Source organism: Balaenoptera physalus (assembly GCF_965194825.1).
Source record: "Balaenoptera physalus genome assembly, chromosome: 9".
Lineage (NCBI taxonomy): Eukaryota > Metazoa > Chordata > Mammalia > Artiodactyla > Balaenopteridae > Balaenoptera > Balaenoptera physalus.
This window is the reverse complement of record NC_138888.1, coordinates 30,652,581-30,665,366: the sequence shown is the minus strand read 5'-3', so window position 1 is coordinate 30,665,366 and position 12,786 is coordinate 30,652,581. Positions and strand designations below refer to the sequence as shown.

The window sequence follows — 12,786 nt, the reverse complement described above, 5'->3', positions numbered from 1 at the left end:
ACACACACACACTTTAAGTGACTTCATTCTTCTTAATTCCAGTCTTTTGCTTCTCTCCACTCATACAGAATAAGTCTATTCAATTTCTTTTTCAATAAACAAATTAGTATCATGGAAATGTGAGCTGAAAATTTTACCTAGCAAAATGTACTTCAGTGCTCTGCGAAACCAGGGATAGAAGAAACCATATATTAAGGGATTACATGTGGAGTTAAAAGAGCCAAACCACGTCAAAGCATCAAACAAAACTACAGGAGTAGAGAAGTTCAGAACGGGATCCAATAAAATTGTGAAGAAAGAGGGAAACCAACATAATAAAAAAAACCCCATCACTATCCCTGAAGTTTGGGCTGCTTTCTTCTCTTTCTTCATTTGATTATTTTGATTTTCTGGCAAGTTATTGATTGCTCAAGCATATTTTCTGGATACTGCAAAAATGTTCCCATAAATCCCAACCATCACAGATCCAGGAGCAAAGAAACCTGCCATAAACAAGGTGGTGCCCCATAGCTTGTTGAACATCACTGGGCAGGAACTAGAGCAAGTGACCAAGATATCATAGCCTTCTATTCCATCAGCAAAGGCCTCCAAGAAGACCACCCCGAAGGCAAATGCCCCGGGGACTGACCAGCAGAGAACTAGCAACTGTTTAATGACTGGAATTGCCATTTTGGTGGAATACCGTAAAGGGTAACAGCGTAAAATCTATCAACGGCCACCGAACAAAGATGGAAAATGGACGTTATTCTAAGCATCAGGTCAAAACTATAATGAATCTTGCAAAACATAAGCCCAAAATACCAACAATTCTCCACTGATCTGATCATACTATATGGCATGATGGTGAATCCCAGGAGGAAGTCAGTCACTGCCATGGAGAGGATGCGGAAGTTGGTTGGTGTGTGAAGCTGCTTGAAGTAGGAAATGGAAAGGATCATGGCAAGATTGCCAAACACCGTGATGAATATGGCTCCGGCCATAAGTGAATACAGGGCAGCTCGGACACCCAGCGGCCTTTCATTTTCTGGGCAAGATCCACTTCCATATTCAGAGCAATTCAACATTTTCTTCAGAAAAAGCAAGAACACATGAAATTTTGTCACTTAATAGACAAAATATTGTGTTTTATATATACTTTCATAGAAAAATTCAAAAAAGACATAGAAGACTTAAGGAAGATAATTTATGCTGAATTATTACTTATGATCTTTCTTATTTATCTTAACCTGTATTTGCAGCTTCTAGAATTCTAACCGAATGAGTTTAAGTGATCATTATTTACTTTATTCTTGCCTTGATTCAAATTATACCACTAACATTCAGTAAGCGCTTAATTTATGCCAGGGTCTGACATTAGAAGGGGAGGAAGAGGAGGAGGGAGGTGGGGAGAAAAAGGGAAAGAGGAAGAAAAGAGGAAGGGGGAGAAGGAAAAGAAGAGGAAGAAGAAACAAATTCATCATTGAACTTAATATAATTGTTCCTCCCTGTGTACATAGGAAGAATAGATACTTATTAGACAATGCATTCACTTCTTCAGATGAGTCCAGAACATATAATCAGACTTTGTTTGATTGGGGTCTATTGCCTTATGGGACCAGGAGGTTACTATTTGAAAGAAGTTTCATTCATATGTTCTATTATTCTCACTGTGCTTCTATTTTTTTCATGCTAAGGTTGTTTGAAAGAGGAAGAATCATTTAAAGATGTCTAATGATCTGGTAAATCGTCCTCTTTAGCCAATCATGGAACCTTGATAAGCATCTCACCAGCCAGAGCAGCTAAATCAGAGGCCAAAGCTGGACCACCCTCGCTTCTTTGTGAAGAGCAAGGGCACCTCACCAATGCCTCTCCTCAAGCCCTGAGCAAGCACGACAGGCAATAATGACAGCCTGACAAGTTTCAGTGTGTAGGTCACATGGAAGAGCTGGGAGCGGAGGGGTTAGTGAACTTTAGGAAAGCAGGCCAGTTCTAAGCAGCACATAACCTCCATGTGTTGGCCCAGTATCTGCATTTTACATATAAAATCTTCATGCTACCATTTACATGTATACTTGGAATGGAACATGTTCATGAATTAGGATAACTTTCTTTCTTAAATGTACATTAGGGGAAAAAGCACTACCTAAATACAGAGCAGAACTACTGGTATTGCAGAAAGTCTTTATTCGTCAGTGACTTCACACATACCAGACCTGACCAGTTACTAACAGATAAACCAATAACTCCTCAGCCTCTGTGAGCGCCATCACACACTGAGCCACAACTATTTATTGAATGCCCACAAACCTTGAGACACAATGAAAGGAACAAGAAAGCATGAACTAGCCCCTGGCTGCGGAGAGTCTACAAAACAGCTGAAGAGACAAAACACATCAACACTTAAAACCCAAATGATTCTGCACCACAGATCAAAAAAGCAACTGTGGCGGTGAACTGAACAAAGAGAGGTCTAGGCAAAATGTGCATTCAAAGATCAAAAGTAGACAAGAGGCATTCAGGCTGGGGTAGACAAGAATGCCCCAGTGAGGCTGGGACTTTTGACCTGCCTCTCAATAGGTGAGTAGGATTTGAACAGAAAAGAAAAAACTCTATTCCAAGCAGGAAGGGTGAAGAAAAGACATGAGGTTGTCTGGAGACCTTTGAAAGTCATTCTCAAGGTCTCTGGAACACAGCAGAGAAAATTGGGGGTGGAGGAGAGGATGGAGTGCGAGAAGGGCAGGTTTCTAGCTTCGCTGTTCCCCCAAGCTGCTGTTCTTAGCCAGTATACAGTCAAAGGAGATTTCCCACTTTGTCCTCAAATTTAAGCAGTGATTTTTAAAAAGAAATTAAAGCAATTAAGTGAGCTACAGGAAAATGAGTACAGATTTGAAATTAAAAGCTTTCTCCAACTGATTCTAAGTGTCGAGTCCAAGGCAATTTTATCCTTCTTATGCTTCCTGCTCTGGGGCCGGGTCCCCACATGTGGAGAACTAATGGCCTAACTGTGTGATGGGACACACTGTAGCAATGGAACTGAGAATGGAGAGGGGGGATGTGGGTGATTACAGCACATGATAGGTGCACTACCAAAGTATATTTTGGGGTCTCTGCCCACTGATGTCCTACACACTGTTTACAGAAATGACAGAATTATTCCTGAAAGTTTTGCCAAAACATTTTTATGCAAAAATTTCTAAAATGTGTACAGCTGATTCTCAAACTATATTCATTTTCAGCAGCTACCATGGGGCTTCTAATACGTATATAGCATTCACTTTCTTTTCCTCCTAACATCCTCACAGGAAGAAGGTCGGAAGAAAAAACGAGAGGCGAGGAAGTTTTCCCCCTGTTGGTACCAAGTTTTTCAGCTAATTACCATTCCTTGTTAGCTTTCTCCTGGCCAGTTAAGCATCAGCACAGTTAAGAAAGTCCTGGAGAAAATGCAGTACTAGGAAATAGAAAGGAAGGATTAATCACCTTCACTATGCACATGAAAAAGCATAGGAGAGCTGAAGAAAATTTTGTTGATTTAACTTTAAATCACTTTACTTTTTAAAAAGTAAAGCTAAGAGAAATAACTTCGTTGTAATGAAAATGAAACGAGCGCATACGTACACCCACAATATTCTTATGCTAAAGGCAACTCCATGACAACAACACATTTTAAGATTTAATTGCAAACTTCTTTGTGTTCGTGGTTTAGGGGCTTTGATATTATTAATCATTCTACCGTCCCACTTTTGGAAAAGCCATGCTGAATCCTTCTGAGCTTCAAGTCATGGGGTGTGGAGTCTGACTCGCTTCCCTTTAAGCATTCAGGAACTTTCATCAGCCAATCAACTCTAAGAACTGTAATAAAGTTCTTTGAGACACATAATAGGATGCCTGAGTTTGTATTTGTATTTTATTCCTCATACACCAGCCACAGAGCAGGAAGGGGCACTATTTGGTGAGCTCATCAAACAACCAACAACTTTTAAATAAATTCCGCTTAAGAATCATCATTCTCCATGGTGTTTTTGGCATGTTTCTGGCATGTGACATCTATCATCAGCTTAAACTTTTCAATGGTCATATCTTTCACATTTTTCAGATTAATTATCTGTAGAAAGCTAAATGCAAAACCCAATATTTTCAAGGCTATATTCTTCAAGTGTCATTTTTTATACTTTTTAAATCTATCAGTGTAAGCACATATAGATATAAGGATTACAACAGAATCAAGGAGGATGTCTTTTGTTTCCACAAGAAGCTCAAGCACAAAAATTAAAGATTTGGGACATAATGAATTTCTCACCCATTCAGCTTATGTCTGAACTGTATTCTACTAAATTGTCAAATTAAAAGTGATTTCTACATTCCCTAAGAAAGTGACTAAACTGCAGGAGCAGACCATAATAATAAAGAATTTTCTGATTGTTCTAATATGATCTCATTCCTTTTTACCTTGTCATTAAATTTGTTTAGTGCTACCATATTAAATATTCCACTGCTTTAGTACCCACTATTTAAGGCTTTTAAGGGACTTTAAAAAGTCTTCTTCCTGATAATCATTCTTTCTGCTTTCATTGAATTATTTTGCCCTTCCCCAAGCAATTGATTTCTTTCAGTTGCTCAATTTCTATAAAAAATTCAATGCTAATGAATTTTAACATATTAATAATACATGTGAACAACTGTAGCACAATGCCTGATATGTAAAGAACACCATCAAAGGTGACTTTCCTCTTGTCCTTCCTCCCTCCCTCCCTCCCTCCCTCCCTTCCTTCCTTCCTTCGTTCTTTCCTGGTTGGGATGAACACCACATTCAACATCAAGAATACATTTGACCAGAAAAGATTTCCCCAAAGTAAGTAAAGGAATGGGATTGTATGTAAAAACCCAGGTAACTGCCTTAACCCTCTGCTTTACATAGGTGAACACTTGTGGTAAATGATTTACTCAGCTGCTTATGAAGAAATAACCCTTTCCACGATTCTAAATCTTCTTCCCAGGAAGCATGTTGCACCTCCAAAAGGCACACATTATCCTGTTTGCATTTTTAAAAAGCTCTGCCTTTTATTACAAATTTATATTAAGTACTGCACCTATAATCTTCTGCATTCCTACACTACTCTTTGTACATGACCAAGATGAAAAAAAGAAGACTCAATCCACCAGCAATGCCACTGCATTATTAGAGTGACAGTTTGCTTCTTAAGAAAACCCAAGGAAGAGAAAGTGCAGATCTGTCCTTAATCCCTTCTCCACATACCTGTTGCACTGCAGAAGATGACATTGTTAATTAAACTCCTTGCTCAAGAAACTGTATTTCTTTGTTTCTTTTCTAACTAGCGTGAATGCTTTTATGGAACTAGACAAACTGAACTATGTGCATTGTGTTGTTTTACAACTTAACAATCAGTCTCAAGGGAATTGGGTTTGGGGGGTGGGGGGGAAAGCCAAAGCAAAACCTTGCCTTTCTAAAGTTTAACAGCTAAATGCGCCTAAACCACTCCTCCATCCTCTCAGGAATCTCTGCTTTCTGAAGTTTTCATCACCTACAGCGCTGAAGGCTCTAAATCCGCTATTTACTGGAACAACTATAAAAGTCAATCTAAACTGTTGCGTTACAGGTGACCCTAAGGAACCTGATTCAGTTACACATGGATGAGATCAGTAGTTCAAGTAGAAGAATGGTTATATGCCTTCCATCTCTAGGAAAATCTGATTGTCACAGCCCACACATTGTCTCACATTCCAGTCACTAAGAAGAGGTCTTATCACCTATCGTATTTGTCTTTTTTCCTTTGTTTAAATGTGACTAAAAGAACAAGTCGCATCAGCTCTCTCAGGGGAATGGGGCATAATTATTATCTCTTTAAGGAACTCACGTAATGATGTCAAAATCTCAGATGTTACCGACTTAAATCTACTCACATGATGAAGGACCTACCTTTTTGTTTGTGTTCTTTTAAAATGTGAAAGTTCCTTTTGCACTGATGGGACAGCCTTGGAAGGCAACATACCACAGATGTAGATGGAATATAATACTGGTCACTAAAAACCATCAGTGTCTGTTTGAATTAAAATTATAGCTACCCTGTGATTTCAGTCACCTTGGCTTAGGGCTGCTGCTCGGGCATGCCACTTGTGCAGTCACATGGGGTCACACAGGGTCCTGAGTTTCAAAGGGCCCACGCTTGGTTCAATGGCTCTGCTGTTGCCCTATTGAAATGCTTAATACTTTTTTAAGAAGTGAAAATGCATTTTCATTTTGTTATGGGTCCACCAAATTACATAGCTGGTCCTGCTCAATCTCTCTCAGGAGCTCTTCTTGAAGAAGAGAAAGAAGAACAAAAAGATCTCTTTTCATTTCAGAGCATATTCATATTTATATTATGATATGATGAGAAAATGTGTATGAAATTATTTTTAAAGAAAACTTTACAAATATCAGCACAGTTGCTTGCCAGGAAGGTAGAACTTATTTTAATAGCAGAAGGCATGGCTACTCCAAGGTTGCCAGCAAATTCTCTGTCTTCTGAGGAAGACAGTAAGTCATTTTGGATAAACCTTCTTGGTTCTGCAAAGAATTACTTAAGCATTCTCTTTTAATTATGTAGATGGGAGACATGTAGCAGAGGACGGTTAGAACATAAATTGTTGTTTGTAAAGAGCTAAGGAACAAAAGGAATGAGTCTTGTCCTCTTCCCTTCTGAGGTTCACTGCGATCAGAATATATCTAATAAGCTGAAATATACCATCTGAATATATACCAGATTAATGAACTAGCCTAATATACCAGCTGGCAAGAGAGAACACTAGGGCTTTCCTGAGCAGGACTGACCATGGGAGAGGGCAGATGGACGACTAACCCTTGAAAACTCTTCTGAACCAGCCTCTTTAATCCCAATGGAAAGATGTGAAAGTGAGGGCTCTTTGGTGAATGTAAGTGTCGTGAGTGCCAGCTCAGTCCTCTTCTTTCTAAGCCCTTGGAAACTGGTCGCCCGACAGCCCCATATCTCTCCATCATTGCATATGGAACGGCATCTTCGGACTGGGTGGCCACCTACTTTCAACAGTGACACCTTGTGGCAGCTTGGGAGAACTGAATCTTCAGATTCAGTCCTTAGAGAATATATCAAGAGACCAGAAGGGAAATGGGAAAGATGGCTAATTAATTTAGTGAAAACAAAGAGATATGATCTTATTTTGTACCTCAAGCTGGAGAAAATGGATATATCACTAATATAACTGTTCACATTTTTTAATGAAACTCAGGTATGCAGAATTTGAATTAATCACAATTAATCATGCCACACGTCTTACTTGCTTTATTTGTTTGTAACATAATGAATACCCATGACTGTGAACTAGCTTGACAATAGTGTACATACCCCTATATTCTGCTTTCTGTCTATCACCTCAGGTAACTACTATATTGAATTTTGTGTTTATCAGTTTTTGTATTCTTATAATAACTTTATTGTGTATGTTTGTATGATTAAATCAAAATATTGATGGGTTTGTTTTCTGAATTATTTATAAAATGAGTATCATGCAATATGTTGTCTTTTAGAATTTGTTTTGCTCTTATTTTTCCACTCAATTTTATACTATATGTAACTGTAGTTCATTCATTTTCACTGCTATATAATAATCTTTTCTCCTATCAATAGATATTTGGATTATTTCTAGTTCTTTTGCTATTATGAATGGTGCTATTTTGAATATCCTTGTGCAAGTTTCCTGATGCTTATATTCAAGAGACTTTCTTGTAAATATACATGAAAAAGTAATTAAGGAGTAAAAGAACATGAATATTCAACTTCACAACACTAAACAAATTTTATTTCAAAATGGCTGTACTGATCTACATTCACACAATCAATATGTAGAAATTCCATTGACTTACATACAACACATGATATTAACACGGTTAAATGTTTGACAATTTAATGAATGAAAAGTGGTATTTTACTGTAGTCTTGATTTTCATTTTCCTGATTTCCAGTTAGGGAGAACACTTGTTTGTGTGTTTATTATTCTTAATTTTTTCCCTTCTGTGAAATCCTGTCATTTCTTTTCTTTTTGATTAACATTTTCCTTTTCTTCTTGATTTATACAAGTTATTTTTACATTCTTAATAATAACCTTTTATCAGTTATTATATATGTGGGAAATATATTCTCCCCATGGATAGCTTGCCTTTTCTTTTCCTTTCAGGTAATTTGTTGATAAACAAAAGTTCTTTCATATAGCTAAATTTATCAATCATTTAAGTTTTGTAAGTTTATTAAAACAAATCCTTCCTTACTTCAAAGTCAGAAAAATCGCCATCTATATTTTCTACTGAAAAATTTTAAATTTTGCTTTTAATATTTAAGTTTTTAATTCATCTGTAATTGTGTATGGTGTGAAGTAAGAACATAATTTAATTTTTTCACATAAACCATCTTTTTTCAGCTCCATTTATTGAGTAGACCATCCTTTCCCCAATGCAGATGTCATATATCAAAGTCCATATGTATCTCTGAGCTCTGCATAAAATTCCATCCACTAACTCGTTTAACACTGCACAAATACCACGTTGGCTTAGTTACCATAGCTCATAGTGACTCTTGATATTTAATAGAATAAGTCCTTTCCCTCTCCTCTTCCCCTTTCTCCTCCTCCTTCTCCCCTTCCTCTTCCTTCTCCTTCTTTTCTTCAGAGATGTTAATTATCTTTCCAAGTTCCATAAAAAATTTGTAGGGTTTTGAGTGGATAGCATTAATATCTCTTCAATACTAAATCTCATTCATGAGCATGGGCTAGCTCCACATTTATTTGGTCTCCTTTAATGCTCTTCAGTAAACTTTCTTAATACTCTGCAAATGGTCTTGCACACCTTTTGATAGTTTTATTCCTGAGTAACTCAATTTTACATTTGTGTCTTTTTAAAATTACATTTTCTTTGTTGCTTATTAGTGGTGCAAACATTCAACTGAATTTTGTATTCAGGCAACTTGCTCAATTCTCCTATTATTTAAAAAATCTCTCTGTAGGCTCTTTTGGGTTTTCTATGTGGTTAATAATTATGGTTTTATTTCCTCCTTTCCAATCCTGAGGCCTTCAATTTCTTGTTCTTAATATACTGTACTAAGACCTCTAGAACAATGTTGAGGCATTATTATAAAATAATGAAGCCGCTTTTAAAACAAAACGTTTGCCTCTTCTGACACTTAAAAAGTCTTTTAGGGACTTGCCTGGGGGTCCAGTGGTTAAGACTTCGTGCTTCCACTACCGGGGGTGTGGGTTCGATCCCTGGTTGTGGATCTAAGGTCCTACATGTCATGCAGCCAAAAGAAAAACAACCAAAAAAAGTCTTTTAAAGATGATACAGATCAAAACCTTTTGGAGCTCCTTTCTGCCAATTTTTAATTCAGACACAAAAATTAATCTTTTTTTATTGTAGCTTATGTCCATTTCTAGCAAATAAAGACTACAGTTTATCACCCAACCAAATAGCTGAGACTTTGCTTGAAATGTTTCTTACTGTTTTTGAAAATGCAATTCACATTAAGGATTTTTCTTTTAAATGTGTATCAGCCATTTTAATCCGTAAGAAAAAAAAAAAATAGAGTTGGTTTTCCATGAGTCTGATTACTCCTCTGAATCACTAAAGTGCTCCCTTTGGCAGCTCTCATTGTCAGTCAAATTCTTCACATTGACATTTTCAGTTTACACTGTATGCTACACCGTTTCCACTTTATTTTTACTCATATCCTCCCATACCCCAAACGCACATGAATAAAGTAGATTTTAAATGAATAATTTTTATACTACAAAAAAAGAGAGGAATTAAGAAAAGAAAGAAAGGAGGGAAGGAGGGAGGAAGAAAAGAAATGGAGGAGGTGTGGAGGGAGAAACAGGAGCATGGTGATTTGCTGTATCAGCTAAACAGAAACAGTGACATGAAATGCTGTGATCTGAGCTCAAAGTTGACAGTCGGATATATTTTAAAATTTTATCTCTCCAATTATGAAGCAGGTCGACAATGGCAAAGTTAATTGTAAATGATAATAATAACATAATAATAATTTGAACTTATTGACAATGTACTGTAAACTAAATATAGCACATTATATGAATAGTTGACAAATATAATCTCATTTTATTTCCAAAAACCTCATTTCATTTCCATTAACATTTTGGAGAGACTGCGAACATGTTGGTATTACTCAGGTCTGTATCCTTAGCATTTAGCTAACACAATGATGGGCATATAACAGGTGCTCAATAAATACTTGTTATGTGAATGAATAAATTATTTAATGAATGAGTTAGTCTTGACAACAGCTCTGGAAGTTACATATTACCCATTTACAAATGAGAAAACTGAAATTTAAAAAGGTTTAATTAGTTGCTTTCTGCTGTTGAACATGACTAAACAGCTAATAATAACCTGTGTTTGAATATAGACTCAAGCCAATACGTTTCCAGGGTACGTCACCAGCAGTGATTCTGCTTTCTTTTATTTGTAGTCTTATTTGATGGGGGTTACAGAAATGATGAAGAAGAGAATTTAGATGATTCAATTACCCAGGTATTGACCACCATTTTTTACTTCGCTTCTTTACTAGAACTAACATTAATCTAGCTGTACATTCTCAAATTTAGTATTGTGGTAATCCCACCTCTACTCTACTACACGTAAAGCAGGTGTTAGTATGGTATTTTGTTGTGTTATATTTTATTTTATTGTTCCTTGTAATGTGAACCATGGAAGAAAAATCAGTGCATTACCTGTGTGTTTCTGCTTATTCTCCCAACTTTTAATAATTTTCTGTGCTTGGGAGAATATACAGACAAAATGAAAACATTAGACCATTTAAAAATAAAGATATCAACACATTTCAAGCCTATGATATCACTGTTCGCAAACTCTTCTGTTTGTCCAGAGTAAAGTCTTGTGAGAATTGCAAATAACAGTAGTTAAATGTGTTGATTGGATATTTACCAATGTCCCTGGCCCTTCATTTACAATTTGACACTTTGAAGCTGCAATTCGAGCCCATAGTCCAAAGAGACCAGTATAAGCAGCATTTCTCTCTTTGCTCTCATTTGCTAAACTTTTGAGTAAATAGAGACCAGAGGGCATCATTAACACATTGATTGTTCTGCCTTGATTGTGACGGGAAATAATATCACACTATAAGTCATTGGGGAAGTAGTTGTACTTAGTGGAGATAGGAAAACATTTATCACAGAACTTTATTTGAGGAACCAAATGTTTGGGGAATTCTCAGACTATTAAGCAAAGTGTAAATCTGAGAAAGAAAACTTCAGCTGACGCAAGAGAGGCAAAAGAGTGACCTCTTATTCTATCTTCTTATTTGATGTAAATATGTTTACAGAGCTGGCATCATGAGTAAAAACCGAACAATCATTTATCTGGAAGGTTTCAGAAATCTCAGAAAAACCATTCAACTAACAAACATCACACCCCAACTCTGGTTGGCTGATACAAGAAAACTCTTAAATACTCATTTTGTTTGTCCCTTAATGATTAATTTCAAATTTTAGAGTTATGAGTAAATTACATACATAGAATAAATTAAGATTCTGTGTCAACAGAGGGTATAATACTGGATGAAGCCAACTTTTTTCTTAGCAGTAAGAATTCTTTTGCTTGTGTTTGTTCGTGGCCTTTGTCATCTATTTTCACTGAATTGTGAGCATACGTTATAAACAGTCCTTATGACCTTAATTTCTTCAATGATTGGAGCTGACCTGATGCCTCCCTGGTATGTTGCAGGCTCACCATAAAACCTTACTGCCAAAAACGCCTTTCTTGCTATAGGTGTTACTAACAGCGTACAATAGTGGATTTGGGGATTTCATAAAAAGAAAATTTTTTAACCATGGGGGCAAACATAGGTTTGTCAAATGAGATCCTTGTTAAAATCTTCTGCCTATTATTACCGTATTTTCATAAAAGAAAAGAACATCTTAATTCTGGAAATTTAGTAAGGACATAATCTTAGACAAAAGACAGTCTATTAAATTGAGTAAGTATTCCATAATGAAAAACTCACTACATTGTGTTTATTTTCTCACTTTATAATGATTCTGTAAAAAGTTTGTCACAGCCAACACTAATCCTCAGACTGGGAGGATTTGGGAATCCCTGAGTTAGATGGTCAAGGCACCATTAGTTTGAGAAAATAACATTAAAATGCTTAAATTTTAAGATACAACTTTAGAAATAGTTTTTCCCTTGCTGGTTTAAAAATGTTGCATTCAAATCAGTTAGTTATCTTTCCTCTCTCCCTTCCTTGAACAAATGTTCCTAGAGCAACTATTCTGACCCAGGTCCTATGGCAGGTGCTGGAGATAAGTGAGCCCCTGCCCATAGAAGCTCACAGCCAGGGCTTCTGAGCTCATTTCTCAGTTTCAAATACATTATTCTCCTAAATTTTCACTGTACTATATGAACTTTAAATTTTTAAATTCCTTTTTCTTAAAGATCTAAGGCAATGGTTCTTAGAAGAAATGTAATCCAAAGAACCTGGGTTGCAGTTTGAAATTGCAGATTTCTGAGTCTCAGTCCAATCAATTCCAAATAATTCGAAGGCAGTTACATCAGCCTGGGTAGTAGCCCATAAGCTAAGTCTAGTTAGCAGTTTCAGAACAAATTTTTAAATAACTTAACTGTTAAAATATTTTTCTGTTCATAAAAAATACATATTTATTGCCAGAATTAAACCCGTACAGGCACATCTGCTTCAGCTTGGCTGGGGATAAAATTATGAGTCCCCATGTTGCTGCATATTCCGCCCC

The 12,786-nt window shown here is 36.5% G+C and overlaps 1 protein-coding gene across 1 annotated transcript; it reads right to left on the bottom strand.

The window, feature by feature from the left end:
• Positions 1 to 2: 2 nt before the first annotated feature.
• LOC309666837 (trace amine-associated receptor 2-like) lies at positions 3 to 7,694 on the bottom strand. Its single transcript, XM_082474917.1, is given in 3 exon segments — positions 3 to 408; positions 412 to 698; positions 701 to 7,694. Coding segments are annotated over 3 exon segments (984 nt in total). The 5' UTR covers positions 1,065 to 7,694; the 3' UTR covers positions 3 to 75.
• Positions 7,695 to 12,786: the final 5,092 nt, after the last annotated feature.